Source organism: Ischnura elegans, chromosome 10 (genome assembly GCF_921293095.1).
Source record: "Ischnura elegans chromosome 10, ioIscEleg1.1, whole genome shotgun sequence".
Classification (NCBI taxonomy): Eukaryota; Metazoa; Arthropoda; class Insecta; order Odonata; family Coenagrionidae; genus Ischnura; species Ischnura elegans.
The window spans coordinates 99027858-99054929 of record NC_060255.1 but is presented as its reverse complement, the minus strand read 5'-3'; the positions used below and the strand labels follow the sequence as shown (position 1 = coordinate 99054929).

The 27072-nt window shown below is 38.9% G+C and overlaps 1 protein-coding gene across 1 annotated transcript in view; it reads left to right on the top strand.

Annotated features, from left to right (window-relative positions):
- The window catches only part of LOC124167002 (homeobox protein OTX2-like), a 92824-nt gene extending 67185 nt beyond the window's left edge, over positions 1-25639 (top strand). Inside the window, exons 3-6 of the mRNA XM_046544761.1 lie at positions 6290-6493; positions 11506-11760; positions 14108-14299; positions 24672-25639. Coding sequence (XP_046400717.1) covers positions 6290-6493; positions 11506-11760; positions 14108-14299; positions 24672-24812 — 792 coding nt within the window. The 3' untranslated portion in view covers positions 24813-25639. The remainder of the gene's footprint in view (positions 1-6289; positions 6494-11505; positions 11761-14107; positions 14300-24671) is intronic.
- Positions 25640-27072: the final 1433 nt, after the last annotated feature.

The window sequence follows — 27072 nt, the reverse complement described above, 5'->3', positions numbered from 1 at the left end:
CGACTTTATCTTCGGCATAACCGACGTTTCTGACCTCTATACTCAACTGGGCACCTACTCAGATTTACATTATAATTGCATTGAGAGTTTTAGATCCTCTCCCCTCACCCTCTGAAATTTATTGTGGCCTCTTGCGGCGACCTCCCGCGATGCATCATCGGAGGAAATCACTGACCCAGGAGTACCTATCCTCTCTGACACTCCATTTTTCAATAAAATTAAAGTGCATGACAGCTGTCATTGACCCCTTTCTACCCACTGCAGTCATATGGCTAATTTCTTACCATTCTGAGGACAGAAGGCCCTTCAAGGACATCCACACTCCTTTTTGCAGTCAAATTTTAAAAAATACGCTGTAGAAGCTTTTAATAATGTCATTCATTTATAAATTTAATTTTGAAGCTGGTCAAAATGAACGCGAAATAATAAAAAATTAAAAAAATTAAATAATAAATGCGTTGAGAAAATAGCGTTCAGAGTAGAGGTACGGTTTTGCGAGTGTAAAAACCATACATTTTTCATACAAATTTTCATTAAAATTTTTTTATAAAAGGATTATTTTCTTGCGATGTCGTAGAAAATCAGAAATAGATTGTCTTTCATTCCTAGGTGATTTCAGCTCAACTGATGGGGTAGTTACCAAGAAACAACACGTCATACTCGGCGTATCTCGACTTTTTGCAAGGACAGAAGGTGTGAATATCATTTAAAACGTCTTACAATCACCCTGTATTATATTTTGAATGATTGTTTGCGCCAGATTGAAAATGTTTCTCCCCATTATCGCAGTGGAAGAAAAAGGATTGATTTGGTTGTGGAAACACATAACAGAAGCAAGCGAAACGTGGTTGTGGTCACAGAAAGAAAATACTTCTCTCCCGTTGACTGGCAAGCACGCGAATATTTTTGCCGGAATTCGCGCTCCATCTGTTGTTGGTTAGAAATGAGAGAAAGAAAGGAAGAGAAGAGAATTCGCCAGCGAAGCGATGCGACCTGAATTTTTTCGTCTAAGCTTACGTCAAACCCTAGCAATATTTTTCGGGGCCTCCCCAGTTTTGTTTTCCCCTCGCACCATGAGGACGACGGAGACGACGACAGGAGGGAAGGATTATTGAATTATAATGGAAGGCAAAAGGGAAGCCCCGCTAAATGTTCACTCTCTCGCCCTCCACCCAACCCCACTGCAGAAAAAAAAGTGACGAGCGTGGAGCGCGGTGGTCGAAACCTTCGACTCCTCCGTGAAACCTCCCCATTCCTCTGCAACGCGGTAAACAACTCGCCTGCTCGTACTACCGCGCCCCCTCGCTCAAAAATAAATAATTAAAAAAAAAGAAACAAGACAGTGTCTTCGAGAATTCGCTGCATCAGGCGTAACCGTGCACGCACGTGATGGCGTCACGTCCGATGTCTTGTCTAAACGAATTAACTCAAGGCAGAAGCAGTTTTACGGCGTTGATCTGGTGGAGGGCGGAGGACGTGTGTGAATTCCTTCCATTTTTAAGCCACTGCGAATTTCGATCAATGCAAATCAGTCAGCATGATTTTGCAATCCCAATGGCGGAAAGATTTTTGTGCACTGAAAAGGTTTGATATATTCCGCGAATGGAGTAAAGTATGTTTTTTCATATTTTTATACGTTAAAAAATCATCAATTGTGTTTATTTCATTTATTGGTGATTTTTTAAGAAATTTTGATTTTCACTTTAATTAGTTTTCCATCTTAGTAATTCATATTTATTTTAAAAATGGAAATGCCTAAAACCTGATTTAAGATGCGTAAAAACGATTTAATTATTTTGGGTCGCAATGAATACACAGACGGAACATTTTTCGCGGTTTGAAGTTTTTTAAAACGACACCTGGATATGTTTTCCTCTGAGTTCCATTATTAAGGCGGCCATATTAATTTATACTCATTTTTTTCTATTATGAATTTTAACACCTACCACTAACTCTTCTTCTTCTGTGTGAAATGACCTAGCCGTCGACGCACCCTAAATGTAAATACTACCACTACTCTTCTTCTATTGTCCTATTTTTATAATTATTATCACTTTTCTCCAATATGTACTCTGTATAAAATACAAAGTATGGATAGTTACTAGTCCACAATGTATTCATAGCCAACATCATTCATCTTACAGTACATCCTAGATCCCTGCGAGCCACTTCAGTGGTGTTTGGCAGTGGGTTAGTATGCATCTACATGAAGCATCGCAGTCATCGAAAAAAAGGTCATATCTCATGCACTTGCCAGCAGGCAGTATGACCTTCCACCAATTATGCATTGCTCCATGGAAATTGACACCAACCACGCAAACAACACGAAATTATTTAGTGAATGCTTAATGATGCTACATAAAACTAGTTTGACGCCGAAAGGGAAAACAAAGATCAACTAACCCGAACCATAAAATAGAAAAAAGAAAGAAATAAGTACATGCATTTGGTCGACTTAGAGAGTTCAGCGACTAATTACATTGATAGCACATCTGTTCTATCCTTGGTAGTCCTAGAAAGAACGACATCTTACATTTCTCTTTTTTGCAGTCTATATCTTTTATCTCCCTCTCCTGATCTCTTCAGCCATAATATGACGGAAAATACCTTTCATGCCACCTAAGAATGCGCAATTTAATCCGTCTCTCGAACCGTAGCCACCGAGGGTGGCTACGCTCGAACCCTTTTGTAGCCATGGTTACGGTATTTAGAATTATTTCTCAACCAAAAGCGTAATTCATTCATAAGTTTGTCTTTTTTTTATATTTTTGAACTTAAATTTTGATCTAATGCGGCTTCATGGCTTTTTGATACCAATCTTGGGAGCCCATAGTCTTTATTTATTTAATAAAAGGTGGTGACTTCTTTTTTGATAATGGTAGCCCGTCTATGATTTCGTAAGGGTGAAAATTTACTCGCCGCGTGTGAGACTATCTCACCTCTTAGCGGTGCTGAGTGTGGACATGAGACTGGTTGGCTCCAGTCATCATTCTTTCATCCGGGCAGGAAGACATCCAAATACACTCTTGGGTCATGTTGGTTGCATATTTCTATGCTTTGGCTGGGACGTTTACCACTCGACAGACTTGCACACTTAGGCCGTTTTCCGATTCGCAATTATTCACCCTTCGTGCACTTTTCGATCGTCAACTTACGGATGTGACGACAGCAAGGGTGGATCCAATCGGCGAGGGCGCAAGGGAACGGAGGGTAAGTGAACAAAGGAACGCGGATGCTCCCTCGTTGACGTGCCCTCGTGGGAAGTGGACGTGAAAATGGCGGCAATTGAAAACTCAGAAATCTTGAACTGGAGTTTTAAGAAATTTTGTGTTTATTATGTGAGCTCTTTTACGTAATATTATATCGGCATTGTGAATTCTTGCTCTGCACATGCAAAAATAAAAGTATAAAGGTGAAATTGATTCTTAAATCAACCACCAGATGTCCTAACACTACCCCGTGCGTCACATTTCGTTACTGTCAATAGTTCGCATTATTTCCGTTCACACTTTATGGCGCCAGTAGAGCATAAGTAAGGGAGCAGGGTGCAAGGGAGAACGGGAACAAGGGAATGAGTGCATACTACGTGGATTGGAAAACGGCCTTAGCTGCACAGAATGCGGGAATAAAGAAAGAATAACGACAGATTACTTTATGCACTCAGCAAAAATTTTGATTTATGACTTGAGGGCGTTTTTTTTTAATTAGCAATACGTTGAGTATGCCACCTATCGTCATTCTAGAAGAGTAGCAGCATACTTCCGTACACACCGTATTGAAATTTAGATACGTTGTCTCTTAAACGCGTAACCTCATTTTCTGTGCTTCAATTTTCCATTTCATATAGTGCATATGTCATTTTTCATCGCGACATGTTTTCTTTCATCATTTGCGGTTTTCAATTACAAAACGAGGGAGAAAATTGCAGTAAACATGTGATTGCGAAAATATATCTGAATATTTTTTGTTCGTATTAAAACAAAGAGATTTAAAATGAAATAAAGGCATAATGTACAGCATTCTCTGGGCATAAATTCATTAAATGCAATGAAACGGCTCTTTTACGAATACCATTGAGACTCTTTTCTCCACATCCAACAGAACCATTATTATTGAAATTTACGTCTACCGCTTGAAGACACTTTATTAGTTATTTCATTTTCGTGTAGCCATCTTAAATACAATGAATTACAAGAATATTTTTACAAGGTGCAAAACTCAATAATCAATTGTTTAAGTAATTTTGAAGGCGCAAAGCTATCTCTCTCTAACGAGAAGTGCGTTGGTCAAGTTGAAAATGATTAAAATTCTAAAAACAAATATTGTTCAATATTCACTTTCGCATTTAATATCATTCATAAATATCAAAACGTATTTAATTATAATTATTAATGCATGCGACTGTCATTGCGATCCTATTTTTAGAAAATACGTTATTTTGACGAGCTCATTGATAATGCTTTGAATTTAATTTCCTCCATTAATATTAAGGAAACTTAATATTTATAGCTGATTACGAATTAGATTATATTTAAAGTATTTGAGTAAATTAATTCTTTTGAGAATTCGTTTTGCGTCATTTATGCATCGATCGATGCTTATGTAATTTTATAGAAACTTCTTTTTTATTTTTAGCTTTCGCGTTGGATTTATATTTAATTTACATCCACTGTTCGCGTCAGTCCCTTAATACAGCATATGGTACAAGATAAATTTTGCGTTCATGCTTAAATATGGCTGGGTGGTTTCAAATAGTCTCCATGAGAATATTCAAATAAATTCCGGCATTTAGTTAATTTTTATTTTTAATTTTTATTTTTTCGCATCGATGACATTTATACCTTCAACGCCATTTGTTCTTCACATGATGACGTCTACTTGCATACTACTTGTAAATGATTCTTAAATTAAAACTCTGCGCACACGTTGAAATGATCTTCAAAGATGCCATGATGGAGATCGTCATCAAATCCAATCGAACTGCAATCACATTTGTTTTCTTCTCAGAACGGGATAGACTACGAAAACCTTTCCCTGAATAGAAATACTCGTATAAGAACAGCGCTGAGCAAAGCAATTCTCACCGAATCGTCATAATCGAAACGCCGACGGAGATGGAGTAAATCGCCCGGCGGGATAGAGAAAATTTCACGCATTTGATTCGCGGGAGAAGCATTGCATCTTTCTTCACAAGTAAATTAAATCAATGACAAGGTATTCTAAGTTATTGCTTCATCCTCCCATTGCTCCATCTGCATCCCATTTCATTGCCTCGATAACTCATATTTTATCTAATTCTTCGTGAAGTGATTCCCTTGAGAAAGCGACCAGCATCGGTCGGGAAAAGTTGGGGCCACCCAAAAATTGACGCGGCGACAGAGCCCAGAAGTTTTTATTCAACACATTTCATCTAATAGCTACAAAGAAATGTTAACTGATTGTCCTCTTTGTTTCGCCAAACCGCAAAATCATTGAATAAAGAGTAATTTTATCGGCTGGTTTTTTCAGTGATATCTTTCTCGGCTAACATCTGACTCTATCTATATGCGTCAAAAAAAAGATTTCCTTTGTACTACTGTGACAACTGAGGTCTATCCTTGAAATCAGTTGAAAAACGCACAATTTATTCTTTGCGTCGTGCATGTCAGGACTAATAACGAGCCATTTGTTCCACCTCGTATGAGTGCCCGGTGGGAAAGCAAAACAAGGGTTGCGTCAACTGTCATTAAACTCTATTCATTTTATCTTGCGGGTGAGCTGGTGTGGCCAAAGCAAGTGGAGATGATGGGAGGGAATGTTTCTCGACAAGTGACTTTGCCTTTGCCAATCAGCAAACAGTAGGCGTGGCCTCAGTGAGTCGCTCTCAGACCTCCGCCGAGTGAACATCGTGAATCTGCTCGTGGAGCAGCGTTGCCAAAACCTCACGCGTCTCCTTGTATGTGACTAAATATGCCGTCCACCAACGGTGCTTCATTCAGCGCGGTAGCTGACAGTGTCATGGGCTTCTGTGAAAGGATTATCCCCAATGCCTTCCAAATGAGTAGGTATATTGTCTCGGCGCCGGGGCCAACATACCAGTGCCCACCTATGACACACGTTTTCAGTGGCAAAGTAGGGCGGCTATGTCCATTTGGCAACGTTATATTCGCTCCTCCTCTCTCTCTCTCTCGGTACTACCCCTCCCCTATCATCGGAGCCATCCGAGAGTGTCCGGGCTCTCACGAAAGCTCACCCGCAGACATAAAGTGAACAGACTATAACGAGAGGGTTATGCTCTCTTAATTCTCAGGTGTGGTTCAAGAACCGCCGCGCCAAGTGTCGCCAGCAGCAGAAGCAGCAACAACAGCAGCAGCAACAACAACAGGGTTCCCAGCCGAACGGGGGCAGCGTGTCTTCGGACAAGGGGCGGGCGGGGGCGAAGAAAGGGGGCAAGTCGCCGCCCCCGCAGCCCATCGTGGCCGCCAGGGTCGCCCAGCAACAGCCTCCACCGCAGGTAAACAACCTTCTTTTTTGTTTTTTTTTAAAAAAAAGCAGTTACTCTTTTGTATAGCAGTTATGTCAAATCGTGAGTATTTGGGTTCTCTGGGAGAAATTCTTGGAAAAGTTTTTTTTTCGATTTTCTCTTATAAAGTACCTGGGAGCTTACACAACGCACATGTTCTATAGGGCCTTCAATCCCTATTTCTATTTGGGGACATTTTGTACTTCATGTAACAGCTAAAAAATGTGGGTCATTCAATGTTTTAGCGTTACTATATAATATCTAATTTCTTATAAAAAACAAGCTTTAATAAGAAAATATAAATAGTAAAGTTACAGGACCTGTGACTTCCGCCATGATATAAAATCGTTTTATTTGCAGTAATTCTATAAATAACGAAAATAGCAGAGTTTTCTTTAACATCCATATTTGGCGCTTATACAATTACTATAGATTTCTAGGCAAGAATAAGCATTTGTATAAGAGTCCGTTATTCCATTTTTGGATTCTTTTCGCACCATATTGAGAAAAAATTGTTAGCGCTAGAATTAAGACCGATTTATGATTAAGGAACTTATAAAGTTGGGACTAAGCAATGAATATAAATCAGGATTAAGGAAAAAATTAGCTTCATAGCTTCATCATAAAGCTTGGCGTGAACTGGACGCCATCTGCGATTCTTCTGCAGAGCAATAATAGCAAACTGCCGTACTCGAGGTATTGGAATTGAGTTGAGCTTTTCCTCGGAGGCATCGATTTCTCTTCTGAAGTCTACGACTCGATACCGCATTATATACATGTTATTTTTCATTCCGAGGTGACATTTTCCGCAATTCACTGTTGAAACTAACAAAACACAATTGCAAAGCGCATGAAAAAATGACTACGACACCGCATTCCAAACTTTCACGCTAATTTTCCCGTTAATTCAAAACTGAGCAAATACGACGCTTAATTCCACGCTTATTTCACCTTTTAAACCATTTAAATCCGAGGTAATTACACCATCCATTGGCGTATGGATACTGAAATCACACGTTTATTGCTCCGCACGGATGATTAGTTTCTAATTTTTCCTACGTAGTATCTGCTTTTAGTTAAAAGCATTTAATAAATATATAATGGCAAATTGATTAACCACTGACTCATTGATACAAACCTCCTGCCCAAACGGTGATGGATGAGGGTATTTGGCTTACTGAACAAAAAATTTTTTAAAAATTCATCTGGAGAAGAAATCTGAAAACTTGAAAAAGTCGATTAGTTTTCGATATATATCGACTGGAATTAACATGGGAGCCTTATGGAACTAAAACTTTTTCGCTTTAATTTTGTATTTTTAACCGTTCGAGGAACACGATTTTCAATGCACATAAACTAGATTTTTTGGTCGATTTTTTGGTTTGGTTTTCATTGCGACAATTGATATTTAGTATTTTTTATTATTTTTTGAACGTTTTCTATGCTTTTCTTATGGAAAAAGTTTAGGATTTTTTTTGACCAACTTGCAACAATTTCAGGACAAATTCCTTGAAATATATGGTGTAGGATTTTTTGGTTGATTTTTTGGCTATCTTGGAATTTTCATATGTCGAAACAATTCCGAGGAATAAACGATTTCGATTTTACATTGTCGTGATGGGCGAATTTTCAAACTCGGATTTCGGCCTTGAGACATGTGCCAAATGAAAATTTGGAATCTTCTAGAAAAACCGTAGAGGGTACTTTGTACCCTCACGTTTTAACTGCTTTTCCCATAACCCTCTTGGTTAATTCACAATAAAATTCCGAAAAATATCCTGCACGCGAAAAATCATTGTCGCCATTTTTTTGTGGGGCATACAATCTCGAATATCTTAGCAACCGTTCAAGCTAGATAAATGAAATTTTTAGGGTAATACTTTAATCAAAAAGGTCCACTTTTGAAATGATAGCCAATCCGCTCGATCGATTCATGTGCGAGTTATATCGATACTAATCTCCTTAGTTACGCTTTAATCGCTAATAACTTTTTTGTTAATCAAGTTTTGAATATGGAAGTCAGATATATAAAATCTGATAATTTGTTTTATCCGACAAAAGTTAAATCAAGCGGATGGAATGATTAGAGCCGAAGTAACTATCGATCCAAGTGTGCATTCGATAGATCCCTTTTTTAGACTTATTTACATAGTTACGGGCATATAAATTTTAATATATTGGTAAGATAGAAAAGCTCTATGCACACATGCAAATAATTTTGATGGGTAACGATTCCCAATGAAAATATGTCGATATGAAATTATATCGATAGGACTCATTTTCGCCTTTGCTATTGACTGTACCTCTCCGATATTTTCAGGGTAGTACCTGATCGGTAATATAGATGTTTCGTTATAATAAGGCCTCCATGGCAACCATAGTTTTCATTTTATATCGACATTTAATTTCAATGTAAAAGTAAATGGCGATACACTCATATCGTTTTTACGTACCTACTATTTCATTCAGGATTTCGAAGTGGTTGCTATGGCTGGAAGTGATTGTTGATGTCTGGTAAACCAACTCTACTACACGTAAGCGTAACCAATTCATTATTTTGGTTTAAACATTGACTTATTTTTTTACTTTCAATGACGTTGGCATGCATTACACCATTTCAAAATGCTTAACTGTATTTATGTATTTTTTTATATTTGATTGTTTTTAACAGTTTTAATTTCCCTTTGATAGTAAATCTCCTTTCCAAAATTACACACTATATTATGCATCATTGAAATACGAAAAATTCAATATTCAGGGCGCATCCTTACCTATTCTTTCATCAAATCATTTCAGCCGCATTATTGATTGCCTAATGTGCGGAATAATTTCAATCATAGTAACCGGTAATACTGACTATTATATACCAGGGTTGCTTTTTCCCGTGGTTATTTAACCACACGAAATTACGGATAGTATGCTATTAAAATATTTACTTACGTTTTCTAGCATACGTAGGGCCTATATGTTATGCCTGTTGCATACTTCTTTACCAACCCTGAAATTTGGTGTTACGAAGACTGCACCCTCACGTAATTCATCGTTTAAGAATGTTTTACATTATATGGGATTCAAGTAGTCGGGAATCGATATCTAATAAAGCTCGCGTAAGGCGTCACGACAAATGAATGCCATAACCAAAAATTGAGTTAATTCGGCGAAGACAATTTGCTGCGAATATGTAATGATTATGAAAAAATCTAACGCGACCTGTTATGAAAGCCGTGTTACGCTGATTTGCGTTGGTGGCGCCATCTATTCAGTGATAATAAAAATATATTTTAGAATATCTATTTTCATGTGTATTGTTAATAAAAAAAACTTTCGCGCATGGTGATACTTTTGTGTCCCGATATTTCGCGTTCATATTGCCATCTCCCACCTCACAAATAAGAGCAGGTTTTAGAATAGCTAATTTTATGGCTGCTTGTGAAAATAATTTACAGGCCAGGTGATAGCTATCTTTCACATTATTCCGCGCTCATATATTTATAAATAGATGAACAGTTATGATGTGCATGAATTGTCGAATTTTATAAATAAACCTCAAGGAATATGCGAATGCTGGATTTTTGAGGACAGAGCGTTTGAGCTTCTCTCGGTTAAAAGGTGGTAACATTTAATAGATCCGCGCTTTTTGGATTTCTGTCTTCGAAATTAACTTGATCGGATGGGTATTGGTGCATCGAATTGGTCTCAGTACGATAGTAAAAAAAAGCTGTTAAATTTTTTAAGTATGTTGGGTTCAAATCTTCATAATCAGAAGGAGAAAAGCTACAATTCTAGGACAAGGGTCAAAATACGAAAAATCGGCGATATTTCACAAGTGCATCCGTCGTTAATTTTATATTTCTCTTCATTACGTAAATATTCAATTCAAAATGGTCTTAACGCTTATATCATCGTGGTTACTAAGACGAAGTTAAGTATTATTGAGAGCGAAAGAGCGTATCCTCCGTCTATTTTATCTATTAAAACGATATTGTAAGTGTTTTCTTTCCCTTTTAAGCAACTTATGGACCCAATACTCGAACACGCGTGACACAAACATGTTCCCACCCCCCTCTCGAACCCGCTTGATGTAATCAAGCGCCTATCGACTCGTTTCATATAAAAATACGTATTAAGGTGTTTGTTTCGTTTCCTGTTTTTCCTGTTTATTTCGTTACGATTTCGGTGTGATTCCACACAAAAAATGACAATGAACAAGACAATAATTCTCAAAATTTACGGCATAAATCAATCGTAGCAAAAGATAATTAATGTTGGGGACGAATGTTTATGTTATTACTAGAGGATAGAGGCGGATGCGGCTAGTGGGTGCGGTGACCAACGGGCAGAAAAGCGGTATAGCAACGAATGCGTGGCAAAAGCGTGCGGCGGCGAGGCGTCAGCTGGCAGCAAAGAAATGACGTGCAAGGAAGGTGTTCAAGCAAGGCGAGATGAACAGCGATTCAGGGAAGACAAGATCCAGGTCCGCAGCGGGTTGTGCTTCAGAAAAGAAAAAGACGGAGTTGCTCGCTTTGACCTCGCGTACTCCAAGGGCGAAGGAGGGAAAGGTATCGGGAGGATATGTCGCTCCACCGCCGACGACATACAGAAACAGAAAACAAAAAATAAGGGAAATTAATATCTGGCACCAAACTATACAAAAATTGATAATGTGGCTACATATATGTAAATACTTATATATCCTTCAAACTCCTGTATTTCGTATGGAGCCGTTTCAGGCTTGACGTGGTGGAAAGATATCCATGACAAAATGCAAACAACATATGGCAATTTCTACGCTTTAATGTGTAGCTCCACATCCAACCATGGTTTCAAAACTCTATACTATTTCCAAGGATATAGATTTTATTATGGATACCCAGTAACTCGACTTTTTGCTTAAATGTCGTAAATATGGAGTTCCTCAAGGTGTGGTTCTGGGACCTTTATTTTTTATATATAATTCCTAAGATCGGGAGGGTTCTTTTTTGATAAGGAATTTGACTGTGCAGGTTCCGAGCAACCCATCATCTGCAGCGGACGACTCGCCGGCGCCTCAGCAGCAGACGCGCGGAGCGGGTGAGGGCCAGGCGTCGCCGTACAAACCGCAGCCGCTGACGCCCCCGGCCGTCTCGGGCGCCTTGCTCAATGGTGGCGGCGGCTCCTCGTCTTCGTCGTCCAGCGGCGGCGGGCCACCTTACGGCTCCATCTGGAGCCCAGCCTCACACGATCCGCACCCTCTATCCGTCGTCGGATCATCCTCACTGGTATGTACTACGCACTTTTGCTCTCTCATATAAGCGAACACAAGCGAACACATTTAGGTTAGAACATAAGCCAACGTTTAGGCCTTGAATATATTTCCAGTGAAATTGATGCGAATTTCCTGTTTTCAAAAATTTACTCAGTATATCATTTGATTTGCTGCAACCCTGTCAAAGATGAAGCCTCCATTTCACTTGAAAGTAGCCGGAAAAAATATTGTAAAGATAGTTTGTGGCGGGTTGCATATCTTTAGTCACCCCTTGAAGTCTCCGGAGAATTTTTACTCGAAATTCCAACTTTGGAGAGTTTTTGAAGATCCGATGTTGGATGTAGGCAAATGAGAGGTACTTCGTATGAATTTTACATCTATCAATTATTCAAATAGTTGATAACGTTTGAAGAAAGTCAAACACTTTTGGAGCTAGAGTAATTCAAGGTCCGGGATGTAAGAAATAATTGGGAATTTCCGCCAATTTGAATTTGTTTTGGGGAGGATTGAGACGAAAAGTTTTCAGAATTTTCCTCCAAGTCGCTTTCAAACGTCTACGTTCCTGAACAAGTCTGTCAATTAGGGTCTGCAGCTATTCCGAAGGTCACCAAGAATTTGTAATAACAATAGAAGGAACCAAACCGTCATTTTAACTGTAGTCTCTAAGTTCAAATTCCTACATTTCTCGTAGTAATACCTCAATTTTTCCTGACTTTACATTATTTTTCGCGTCTTTTAAGCATAAAAATTAATCATTACGAGGAAAAAGACTGCAACTTTTAATGCCAGCCTACCTCGAAGGACCAAGAACTGACTGTACGACACGAAGTAATTTCTGCTGTATATTTTGCTATTCCTAGATTTTTCTCCTAATCTTCTATATTATTTCTACTGTAGAGACACATTTTTCTCAACTTATACGCAAACAACCTCTGCAAATGAGGTACCAAAATGCACAGAATTTATCAGAGAACATGCGACGGCATATCTTACTTCCTAAATATTGCTATTGTTTCCTAAAATTGGTTTTTAAATAATAAAAAAACTGTAATTATTCCTGACGTTAACGGCGCACAAACTGATACATTTGTTCATTTGCAACAATATCTCGCATTCTTTAAATAACTTTTACCAAAATGAGGCTGATTCCACATTCAAGTGTCCTGTTGATACGTAAGTATGAGTCATTATGTGCGTTTAACAGGGGATAGTGTAATTACTTCCAATGTTGTGTTTAAAGAGGTCCTCTGACCCCAATTTGTACATGAACATTCCAATTAAATTTGTACATAAGACCCTGCCTTTTTTCTACATTTTAAATTTAGAAACGCGCCTATCCCTCTGTGGACCTGCATTGAAAAGAGCGGGGGAAGCCCGCTGGGAGCGGGCGCAGCACGCTCGTTCACATTATATATGCCTTAATTTCATAAACACCTTGCAAGTGGTTCCTATTTGTATTTCATGCCTCTGAGTGTTATTTTTTTTGTGAGCACATACCGAACGCATTTGGGCATCAAATTTCTCTAGTTGAGTTCTACGAATTAGGCAATACCCTGTGGGAATCGAGAATCGATACAAGGGCGTACCCAGGATCAAAACTAGGGTGGGAGGGGGCAAGACATAGTCGTTCAAGTCTTAACATTTTTGCACGAAAAAGGTGAATTAGCCTATGTTTTGAGAAAATTATAACTGCGCTTAATATATAAAATCATTTGCTTGAAAAAAATATTTTAGTTAAATGTCTTATTCTAATATCATTTTTCATGGGTTGAAAGAAAATTTGTATAAAACTTTCGTTTCAATCCAGTACTGATTTTAGTTAAAGACTTTTTGCTTCTGGGGGGGGCTGCCCCCCGCTGGCTACGCCCATGAATCGATATCATGATAAAGATAGAGCAGTTGTTTTATTTCCGTAGATTTTATTTCTTAACAGACCAAGGTTTTGGCCATATACCCTGTCGTTATCAAGGTAATGGAAATCTTGGTAATGACGGTGTATATTGTCGAAATCTAGGTTGGTTAAGAAATAAAATTAGTGAAAATGAAACAACTTTAATTTTTATCAAAATTTCTCGAGTCCCACTGCTATTTCTCGTATCACATTGTGATGATGCGCATATATTTGTTTTTTCCTCCTAACCCTACCCTAATTTATCGGGATATTTTAGCTGGATTATACCTAAGCTATTTTTTCTATCAATGTCTCCTTTGACTCATGGGAACTTGATGTAAAGTGCCCCTCAAGGATAATTTATCGCTATTATCTCTATGAAGCGGCCTTTCCACTGTATAGTAAATAGAAATTTTGACGATGGTATTATGTACGTATTGATTGAGTTGTTGTTCATTTTGTTGTTCAGGTGGAGAGGGCGTCGTCATCGTACGGGGGTGCTTCTCTGGGTGGCCACCAGGGGGTGATGGGAGGGGGTGGGGGAGGCGGAGGGTCGGGCGGTGGCGCCCTCAATTGCTACGCCCAGAACTACGGCTCCTATTACACCAACATGGACTACCTGAGTCCAGCAGCCATGGGACACTCGCAACTCAGCGTGCCCGTGAGTACATTTAAAACCTGTGAATAACGCACGTCTCGTGACAATGACGACTTCAAATTTCAACATTATGCAAATGGCATTCACTGCTCTATTTATGGTTTTCTGATGCTTGGGAATTGACGGCAGATTTCCAGTTTAGGCAACCTGAACGTCACCCTCCGCTAAACAAATGTCTGGCCGCTTGCCTGCACAGGGGTCAATGAAATCCTTCAGCTGCGGCGGCAAGATCGCGAGTCTTGGCGTGCGAACATTTGCTAAGGAGGACGGGGCTTTTATTTCTGCCAGGAAGGGCAGAGTAGTAGTAAAATGCCTCCTTATATGGTATGGTATTTGGAGGAGGCGACCGACAGCTGAGGTCATTTGCGCCATGAGGGTAGGGTGGAGAGAAACCCAGCGTCGGCATTAGCCTGCTCTTTACGAAAGGCGCCAAGGGGACCACGGCTTGTCGGTATCTGAAAATTCTCTTCTATTGCTTGGATTTGAAACCGAGCCCACAGGGTGGGAAACCAACACTCTAGCCACCACACCAACCCGATCCCCTAAATATCTCCTCTAATCCTACCTTAATCCTCATTCTTCCCCCCCCCCCCACAGGGTAGGCCCCACTCGATAAGGAATGGAACAGAGGAATTTTATTCAATTTGGTGAAATTATTTCTTCTGCCAAAATCTAGAAAAAAGTGAAGTTTTTTGCAATTTTCTTTTTAATTTGATTATAAACACAAATGTAATCCACATAGATATTTACCCACATTGGACAAAACTCTTCTACATATACTTACTCCTGTGGCTATGTGCATTAGCGGATACAGAAAAACCACAAGGGGAGGGTGCAAAAGATATCTTGAGTTGCCTTTACTTTTATTGTACTAAAATATAATCAAGTCGCAAGCAGAGTTTAAGAAAATTTTAATGAAAATGATTTCACACACATAGAAGACAATGCCATCTTGTGATGTAAAAAAGTTACAATTGTGGTTCTGCAATGTTCCGCAATGCGAGCAGCCCCGCAAGGGGGGATGCGCGCCCCCCTTATGTATCCGCTGACTGACTATGTGAAACCAAGATGATCATTGGCTTCACCAATAACCCACGTCCACTCTTCTCCATCTTCCATCATTTCTATTTCTGATCCAAGTCTTTTACATTCAACATCATACTCTCCAATGCAGTCTTGGTCTTCCTAAAGGTCTTCAACCGATGAGTCTACCTGTTATATCATGCAGGTGCTGTCCCTTCTCAATATGTGGCAAAGTCATTTTTGCATTTTATAGTCGCAATTACATCTGGCTCATTATCAATCCCTCTCAGCTCACTAATTTTTCTCATTCTACAAACACCTGCTTCGCACATTGGTGTGAATACGATCTAAAGTTATAATGTAAAGGTCTTCTATGCATCTAATTTCTCTCACCCAACCCCAGAATGCATAGAGATGATAATGGAAGGACAGGCTAGTAACGCAAGGGAATGGAATGCGATCCCTGGCAAGCTAGGGAGAGAAATAGTTTGGGTAAGAAAGGAGGGTTCCCAATATTCCCATTCCTGAAAGAAAGAGTTTTGGCCTTAAAGAGATGTGCATGGCCTGTGAGAGCAGGTCAGATGAGAAGGTCGGATGTTCATTTATGTTTTACTTACCAGCATACTTGAAGAGACATATTTCCTGCAGCTGAAGGGTCCTTGGCCCAAATGAAGGAAAGCATTTTGCAGTAATGTACGAGTTATTAACATGAGCATAAGATACTTCCATGCACTGACCCCATATTTGGTTCATCATATTGAACTCTGACAGTGGCATAGCCAGGAATTTCATATGGGGACGGGGGTGGTCTGGCCAGGTCAGCTGGTCGGCGATCGCCGAAATATGAAAACACATTTACTTTGCTTCCTTTTATGAAGCAAAGTAAATGTGTTTTCATATTTCGGGGGAGGTCCGGACCCCCTGGACCCTCCCCCTTGCTACGCCACTGAACTCTGATCGTTAACATCACGGAGTCCCTACTATTGATGAGTCCGTACAATGGAGAGATAACTCTTTTATTTAGATACCTGCACTGCATCAAAGTATCTTTACAGTGCAGATTGTTCATTCTTGGGTTGATGTGAATAAAGTTTTACCAAGAATTAAGTGGTAAAATCGCAATAGAATATGCACCCCGTTTTATACTGATACAATGTCAATCAAAACAGCCTTTCTAATGGCACACTTTCAGCTGACTATCAGAGGTGTCATGGTGCCATTCTGGCACTGGTTAACAAAAGGCATAATAATCTCTATAATCTCTGGCTCAACTTTGTGGAAGTTCATCCTAACAAATGAAAAGAAAATTATGTATTTATCCACTAATTGATTCTGGCCGTACAACTAGCTGCAAGAATAAATTGGTGGATATATTGAATATTGGTGGATATATATTGAATTGGTGGATTGGTGGTGACAACCACGAGAATAAATCGGTGGATGAATGCATAGTTTTATTTTCATTTGTTAAACGGCATTGTAGTCAAATAAACTTTTATCAATTTTGTAGCTCAAGATTTCAAACACATACATGTATACATTCGTAACCAAAACATAAAATTTTATAATAAATTTAAAATATAACATGTAATTATGAGTAAAATGTAAGTAAAAACACAAAGAGTATATTATTTCACTCCTAAAAAAAGTTAAGGACAGTGCGTTCCAGCACTGCGAATTTTGCCATGACGTCACTGCTGACTATGTTTTGGTGCAGCTTTGAATTTCTGTCGGAAACGTGCAAAAATAAGTAAATCAGTAATTGTTGGTATTTTAGGAATATGTATTAAAATTTATAAGGATGTTATTTCAATGAAAGGTTACGCCTAATTTAATCCTAGATTTAATAATTTCGTGCATTTACATTTAATAATTTATATGTAATTACATAATACCCTACAGTCCCAATATTTTGGTCCCAAGAAAAATGAACTCTTTGGTCATCGCTTTTTTTTCTACAAGTAATTTCATGACTTGAAAATATCATATGCTTTGCTACGTAAATCTCTCTGCTGTTGTGAGCACATTTAAAGAATAGAATATTATGTTAATTATTAGTTTTAAAGAGGGTATTTATCCTTCGATTTATAGCTTTAGTAACTAGCTTTACTACTTCCTTTAATAAGTACTTCATTGCCTTGCTGCAGCAGATTTTGAGCAGTAGCAGATGTTTTGATGTAACTGGCTTCCTCCTCTTACTGCTCGTAAACCTTCTGATCCTCAGTTTTATGCATCTTTATTTTAATTCTTGCAATTTCTTGAACCAGATGTAACTTTTATCGTCAATTTCAGGGACTCACATCATTAATATGTCTTGAAAAGTACCAATGCCAGGCCAGGAAAGAAGCACTTCAGCACAGTTTTTAGATGCTATCATTTCTGATTTAGTTACCTCTATTGTCACCTAACTCTTGATGCATTAATTTTGTCTGCTAAGCTCATGTGTATTATTTTATTGGCACAAAATAATAGAAGAAGCTCCACTATGCTCTTTGGTGGCAGCTTCCAACAGAGTTAGTTACCACACGTACAACTTGAGAAAAAAAAGCACACTGCAACTCAAAACAACTGCCTCTGAGCATTTGGCACAGTGTGGCCGTACACATGAATACACATGACCATGTGTTTGGTGGTGATAACATGTTTTAGTTTGTTGATTGTTGATTTCAAATAGGATAACAGCTTGGAAACATCATGGGCTAAGTCACGGGAAGAGTCGTGGTTTTACAACTCCACAGGTTGGGAGAGAAAATGAGACTACGTCCCTTCGATTTTCATCTGCAATTGGAGGATTTTAATGAGTTATTGAAGGTATGTTCCGCATTTGTCCAGAGTGTGCATGAATATTGTCTACTACTTGATTGTAATGTGCATGCAGTCAAAAAACATTTGTGCGTGATGAAGGGTTGATGGAAATGCTTGGCTTCAAATAAATAATGCACGTAAAGTGGATCACATTTATTGTGATGCCAAAGAGAAAGATGGCAGTCAGAGAGTCTCAGTGCATGTCTGCTGAAAGTTTTACCATGGATGGAACTGCCTTTTCTGTTGTCTGTGAGTGGGTGATGCTCTCCTGGCATTAGCATCAAATAATTACACAAATGAAGGATAACTATTCACGCACACACACACATTAGTAAATGTTCACTGTGAAAAATGTACTGCATGACGAGATGCCAGGGACCTAGGGCAGCAACCTCACTCAGGCGGAAGATGCTAGTACATAGTAGAGTTTCCTTTCAATCACTCTATAAATACATTTTTCCAACCTTGAAACCATCGCTAGCACCATTCAGAGATTTTTCTCTAGATACATAAAATGATGGAAAAATCAGTTTTCGAGACATTCTTTCCTTCTCACTTTCATTGGATTTCCAGACTTATTGACTTCAGCCAATGCGTAACTCACCTTAATTATGCCAAAATCTATGTTCATTGGTAGCGGGTGCTTGTGTGCAGAAGTGCTATAGGTCATCATATGTATTTGAAGATGGGACACACAGGATCCTTGTGGAATACAATCAGAGTTATTTTTCTGTACTTACCCGTTCACAAGTATCACATCTTTAGAATTCTCCTCTGGACGAGGGATAGTGCCTAGAAATATAGAGTAATTTTTCCATACTCTTTAGAAGTACCTATGCCATGTGCCAAGGTGTGTTCACAGCCAGCTAGGATATGCAACAATTGTTTTCATCCAGTGGAAAACACGGTTTTGTGAAATGGCTCACTACACATACTGTGTGCTATCCTTCAGACAGAGCTAGCCCTTCATGTTATAGGTGTTTCTCAGCACTCAAGTGGAAAAAAGGCCATCATATGGAATATGTATCATGCAACTAAATGCACAGACAATGCTCTTTATTGAGAAGAAGATGGTCTCCACAATCCAAGGGCTCCATGCCAGAGTGATTGATTGATTATTAATTTTGTGGCAGTAAGGAGTGGGGTTTGGATGTAATCTTTTGCCAATGAGTTAGTAAATTTCACATTTCCACACATTCCATGGTGGGAGTGGGGGTTAGGAGGAGTTTGTGGGAGGGGGTGGAGAGAATGATGGAAAAGCAAGCATGTTGCACACCAGCCGAACGCTTGATTCCATGTTGGAAGGGTGTGAGGTAAGCAGGAGGAAGAAGTGAATACACTTCACATAAGTGGAATAATATTAAGAGGAAATATGCTTCATTGTAGGCAATACAAGGAAGTTCAATTTTGGAGGTAGGACAGGCCTGGGTAATCAACAAAATGCTCAATGCAAACCTAACCACATAAGAGAAATCGTCTCAGAGAATGCTTTAGGAAAGTCGTTCATCTTCATAATAAACCATTGCATATTTAACCTTTATATCACCTCTAAATTAACTTCACACTCCTTTTTATGTCCATCAAGCTGAGTTTCAGCAGTCCAGTGCCATTTTCTGGGTCATTTCGAATTGGCTGTCGTTTAAAAGTTCATGAATCAAATTAAATGGTAGAAATTCAATTTCTCTGAAAAAATGTATGATTCATTGCTCGTTTTTTCAACTTTGACTATGTAGTTATGCATACCGTAACTGCTGTAGATTTTTTAGAAAAATAATAATTTTTTTACTGTAAACATATTTTATGAACCACCATGGCTAGTCTCAGTATACTTAAATCATTTTATGAACCCACCACGTGGTTTTCTCTAGCCCACTTTACTCCCCTTCCCACAACCCTTTTCGTCCATTTAGCCAATCTCCTCATTACTACCTTGTCACTCTGTCTGCACGCACTCCAAAAACAACTTCTTAATAACTTACCTAAATTTTCATTCTCTACCCTGACCAACGTAGCCCCCCTTTCATACCTATCATCAATAGCGTTTCCTATTATTTTTTTATTGCCTAAATCGAAAGATTATTACTCCTGGAGTACGTATTTCTCGCTTTTAGATTTTTAAATGACGATATCTATTTTTCGCAAATAAATGAAAAGTGAAAATTTTCAAGCGCGCGAAAACGCGATGGCTAAGTATGAATGCCGGGAAAACTCCCGTGTGACGTCGTTCTGGTTCCCGCTGCCGCAAGTGAGGTGACCTTGGAGCGAGGCTCTGAGCGCTGATATGACGCAGGATGCTAGCAGGTAGTAGAGTACCCTGCTAGCTGGTAGCACTTGGCTTAAATAAGGATTATTAATATCTTATCAAACAAGGAAAACTTTCCGACCTTAGCCAGTTTTAATAGGTGATTATTAAGACATATTTCCCTGAGCTCTGTGCCTCATGCATGCATTGGTAACCTCAGACGATGTAAAACTACTATCTACTCGTATAGATACTAGGTCCCTGTGACGTCACGTGGAGTGGCATCGCATGGGCGCCAATCTGGCCTTTTCCAAATGAGGATAAAATTGGCCGGTGCCATTCGTCTAAACTGGGATATCTAAAACCAAATAACTTGTATATTTTGAATACACAAATGGTGGGTAACGAGTCGCAATCAATGCCTTTCGTTTTCTTTGATGAAGGAAACTACCCTATTCGCCATTTCTAACTATGCAGGGGGGAGAAAAATTATGTCATGAAATGATAGCCAGTCATAGCTGATTCCAGTAGGAACCAAAATTACTAATGGTGTTCAAAAACGCACCATTTTTAACTACGTATGGAAACTTTGAGCCAGGAGCTCCGATTGGCCGCAAGTTTGCCCCGTTAACAGATGTTCTGGTCAATTCATGACCTCGAATGCTTTGCCTGCCGCAGATTGCGATGCATCCAAAATAGCTTGCTAGCTCGGTGGCAGTGAGGCAAACAGAACAAATTCGTGGACAATTGGAGTGCCAGAAGTTGTTGTAGTTAAAAAATGGTGCATTTTTGACCTTAACATCATTTGTAATTTTGATTTCTACTGTCATCAGCAATCCAGGGTGAAAATTTCGTGGCACTATTTTTCTCTATCTTACATGTATATACCCATACACCCAACCTCCACAAGATATACTTACTTACTTGCTTACTCCTTTGGCCTTGTGAACTTAAGATGGTTTTTGTCCTCCACTCTTCTCTTTCTTCAGTCATTTCTATTTCTGCTAAAACTCTTCTTATATTTTGCAGTACTTGGTGTCTTCCACTCATGTCTTGGTCTTCCTAGAGGTCTCCCACCATTGGATTTACCTTCAAAAAACCCCTTTTTATCATGATGGTGTTGTCCCTTCTCATTATGTGGCCCAGCCATTTAAACATTTGCTTTTCATTGCATTTAACTATATTTGGTTCACTATAAATCTCACGCATTTCTCTATATTTCTATTTTTATCACAATATAAAGTGCCCACATAATGGCATTGAGCAGGTGAAATTTATGTTTGTCAACATTAAATTAACAGCGGAGTTTAAAGTTTTGTTTTACTACTTACATATCAAAGTTCTGCATGACACGTGTGAGTTTGCATAGTCACAGATCATTAAGGTTATGTACACAAAGAGTGAAATTTAATGTGTAAAAATCATTTGGCTGAGCTGGGATACCAACTCAGATCTCTCAATTGTTATGCTACCAGTTACACAGCCTCCAACCAATATTGCTCCAAGTTAAATTTCACAATGGGTTTATCCAGGGGTGAAGTGTTCACCCATGGGTCCTAATGGTGACGTAGCCCCAAAATAAAGGCATATGCCACCCTTAGAAAAGTGAAAGATAGCATTTACATGAGTGATTTTTAATGATTCAATCTAAGCCATTTCAATTTACAATTTGAAGTTAGAGTGTTTTCAGTCCATTTGATGTCTGAGTAAGCATCCCCACACATGTATTCTTTCCTGCCCCATCAAGTCTTCCAAACCAGGGGTGATTTCAGCATCAAATTTGGGAGAGGGGGGGTCATGACCAGGGTGCAGGTAGAAATGAATGCACCCCCAGGAGAGAAGAGTTTCTACAGCAGAGAGTTCTACAAGAAATACAACTCATGCATCTCTCACATTTGGGACTTTTAGCCTGCATTTGCATATACACTCCCTTTACTTGTTTGTAAGGATAGAAACACTATTTAACTAGCGATGGCATAAAGGACTCTTTTTGTGGAGCTGCCACACCGCTCACAGAACACTTCTGAGAGCCGCTCGCACAGTGCGACTCATTGTCAGCAAAGCACTTCTGGGTTGCGGGGAGGGGGGGAAGAGGGGAATGGAAGAAAGGGGAAGAGGGGAAGGTGGTGAGGGGGATTTCTGAACGAACATTTAAAATGCAAGATTTCCTAGCTCACAATTTGAAAAATTGTATTCAAATCAATCACATATTGCATAGCCACAATGTTTAACAGGTGATATGACTGAGGAACCATTTCGGATTCGTTATATCTCTCATGGAAGACAGAAAATGTTTTCCGTCTCCTGTGTTTATAGATGACTGCAATTTAAAAATTTTGTTGTAACAAAAAATTCTCTCTGACACTACATGATCATGATAACAATTCATAATTAATTTCATCGATTAATCTTAGTTGTTTGTGTTAGAACTAATTTTCATTTTTGTGTCATATTATTTTCATAAATTTGCCATTGCCGAAAACTTTTACATGAGTATCTTCCACCACTTTTCTTTCACGATGCATGGAACATGCAGGAGAGAGAATGACGATAAGGGTCATGTGAGATTATTTAGAGTAATACCCAGGAAATGAATCAGGAGAATCTTTCAAGTGACGTGAAAAGGTGAGCAGTGGGCTACACGCAAAAAGTGCCACGTGCTCCCTTTGACCCGTCAAACGTGCGATGAGCCACGGATGAGCACGGAAAATGTTTGTGGAAGGAGTCGTGTGCACATGAAGCCGACTTCTACCGCTCACGACTCCAACACGCACAGTGTGCATGAAAGGAGTCATGTGCTGTCTGCGGAGGGGAGGGACTTGCAACTCACCAAATAAGAATCTCTCGCCTCGCATCTCAATCTGCTGAGTCGCACATTTGAACTGACTCACTCGCACAGTGCCCATCACTATATTTAACTGATAAAAATAAGATAAATTTATTAAAATTCGGGAGGGGGGGGCAGTCATCACTTCTGTGACCCCCCTTAAATCTGCTCCTGCTTTCGACGCAATCCCCAAATTTCTTGAGACTAAGAGCTATGCAACCAGGATGTGGTTACCTTGAATTTAAAGATCACTTGCTCACAAGACACTTGGGTGCATGGGATGCTTCGCGTAAACGAATTTCACAGGTACGAGAGGACATTGTAGGGGAGAAAACCATCTCCAGTGAACCCATTCTGAAATTTGCCTTGGAGAAAGGTGGTTTGGTCATGTATACACAGTGGCGCTGACTCCATGGTGTTTGAGGGGGCCCGAGCCCCCTCAAAAATTCGTTATGGGTGTGAGGAATATGTCAGGCTTGTTGATTTTCCCTGAAATGTCCAGATATCGAGATTCTAGTTATCAGTGTTCTAATGTTAATCATGCGTCTCTTCTAAAATGCTCAAAAAACTTAAAACCCACTATGTACTTATAAAACTTCCCGGGGAAAGATCCCCGGTTTGGGCCCCCTCAAAGTTTTTTATAAGTCGGCATCCCTGTGTATACATAACTAGTCGCATACCTGACTGGTAATCAGGAGATCAGGGTTCAAATCCCAGCTAGGCCAAATGATTTTTTTCATTCAGAATCTTACCCTTGATGTAAAATACCTACCTACGTACCTTTATTTGGGGAAATATAGGTGTGCTCTGGATTTATCTGCTCTAATTTTTCCCAGTAGAAGCCATGATTTCTGTATATTTCAAACAGATTTCAAGTGTTGTCAGAGTAAACTCCCCCAGCTAAATTTTTTTTATTCTTTGTGTACACAAACATGTAGCTCAATAACCTTTCCTAGTAGAAGTAGAGAATGCTTAGACCCTCCGCATGGCTAAATTTTGAAAGATGAGTAATGCAATGGAATATGACTGTAGATAACGCTTGGCCCACGCATAAAGCCTTCATGTAATATCCATTACAGTGTTAATTCATTTTTATATGTATTACTTGTTTATCTATTTTATTCTCCATAAAAACAAAGCTCCAAAATATTTGTGTACCTACTCAAAAGTGGTTAGTTGGTATTCTCATCCAGTGATTATAATAGGAAACTGTTTCTACTCAAGTTTTTAACTAGAGAGTAATGAAATTCCTGCACATGGCTAAATATGTGTGTGACCTAACAAGTATGAAATAGTACCTCTCTTTCATTTTTTCATCCAAAAATGTTCCCACAATATTCTTGATGAATCCTAGATTCTCTAGGACTCTGCCATAATTGTCTTACATGTGTTTCCCATAATATTTTTAAGTTATTGTAACTCCCAGATTTTTCGGTTTATATTTGACATTCCTACTGCGTATATTGACAAAATGGCAGGTGGGAGGAGGTCTGGATGATCAGGAGCCAATGGACTCACCTGGACCAAGGACAACTCCAGTGATGATGTCAACAGACTGCTTGGAGTACAGCGACTCAAACACTAGTCCGTGGAAATACCAGAGTTTCCAACTGTTGTAGTGTTCAGAAAGGAAGCGCCCAGATACTTTGATAATTAACAGCCACTCATTCTGACATATATAAAAATAAGTACCCATGGATTGTGAACTAAGAGGACAAACTATTTTGAAATTGGAGGCATCTTTTTGACTTGATGACTTGAAATCAATGGATGTGTTAACTCCACTCTTTGCTGTTCGCAAACAACCACTTCAAGGCATTGAGAAATTATTTTCTCAGGATTGACTATGTTCTTGTAAAAAAAATAAATAAGAAAAACTAATAATTGGTGAAAAAATGTCATATGTTTCATGAGAAAAAGAGAACTCATAGACTGTAGCGTATGAGAGTGTGCCATGTATGCAATATGTATATAATTCTGATAATTGTTTGTGTAAATGTTCTCAAGACATATGATAATCATCAGTCTGTTTGCAGAACCACATTTTTATAAAAAAAATTGCAGGTGAACTTGTAGTATGAGTTCTTGCATTTTTAGAAAATGTTGGAAATATTTGAAAAGTATCCTTTATATCAACCTCTAAATTGCCACTAGTGGTCTAAGTACTTGTGTAGTGAAAGGATTAATCTTTGTTCTTATGTGTAGTATCTGTTGAAAATCCTATGGTTTTGAAATACTGTCATAAGTATGTATCACCAAATTGTACCAAAGATAATCACACCCCAGCAAGATGTACCTAATAGGAAAACATTCATCTTGAATTCATTGTGTTCCATATTTACATTTACTTGACATGATGGTGGTATGACATTCACATACCCTTTGTTCTAGTCCAAGACAGACATTATGTTCCTTCTTATATTAAACATGCACCTTTAGAATAAAAGTTTACTGTTTTCAATTTGTTCACCCAACAGAAAAAGACTTGAAGCTTTAGAGGCCTGGTGCTGGTTGCAGATTATGAAGATCAAATGGATGGTTAAGGTGAGGCATGAAGTGTACTATAAGAACATGAGCACTGCTTGGAATTAAGTCAAGTGGGAGTTTTAGGCACTACTAATACTGGGGAGTTCTGGGAGGTATGGATTGAGGCCAGTGTCAGATGGAGGGAGAGCAAATCTCAATTTTTTTATCTGTGGTCATCTCTGAGCTCCAATATGAAGTGACGTCAGGGTGTTTGGTCATGTAAAACATTGAATGTATACATTTCACATGAAATTGCGTTCACTGATCATAAATGGGTGGCCAAGTTGCATGTGTTCAGCCATTTTGCGAGGCACAACCTGGTCCTGGAAAGATTGTGACCCAGCTGTGAGTTACTCTCTGCCCTAGTGTGAAAAAAGTTTCATTATGGGCAGTGTTGGAATCTAATCAAGTAAAAATAATCTGATTGCTTGTAAAAATTTCTTTTACAGTAATAGGGTGGTTTCCTATTATTTTTTTATTGCCTAAATCGAAAGACTATTACTCCTGAAGTACGCATTTCACGCTTTTAGATTTTTATATGACGATATCTATTTTTCGCGATTAAATGAAAAGTGAAAATTTTCTAGTGCACGAAAACACGACAGCTATTTAAGTATGAATGCTGGGAAAAGCCCGTGTGACGTCATTCTGGTTCCTGTTTCCGCCATGTGAGGTGATCTTGGGGCGAGGCTTGAGCGCCGACACGACGCAGGATGCTAGCAGGTAGCTGAGTACCCTGCTAGCAGGTAGCGCTTGGCTTAATTATGGATTATTACTACCTTATCAAACGAAGGAAATTTTCCGAACTGAGGTATTTTTAATGTGTGATTATTAAGAGATGTTTCCCTGAGCTCTGTGCCTCATGTATGCATTGGTAATCTCAGACAATGTAAAACTCTTATCTACTCATATAGAAACTAGGTCCCTGTGAAGTCACGTGGAGTGGAATCGCATGGGCGCCAATCTGGCCTTTTTAAATGAGGTTAAAAATGATCGTTGCCATTCGTCTAAACTGGGATTTCTAAAACCAAATAGTTTGCATATTATGAATACACTAATGGTGGGTAAGGAATCGCAATCAATGCATTTCGTTTTCTTTGATGAAGGAAACTGCCCTATTATTACTTGTAGGGATTGCTTTTTAACAAAAATTAATTTTTATTTGTAATTTACTCCTTAGGGTGAAAGAGGAATCATTACTTTCGTTGTAATCATTACTTGCTTGTAATCGATGATTACTTTACTAATTTCACTGATTCATCCAGGGCTACAGTTAACTTTGAGTCCTTGAGTACCATAAATTGCTTTTTAATGTTCAACCACTCTTATGTTGTAGCCTACTGATGATGGGTA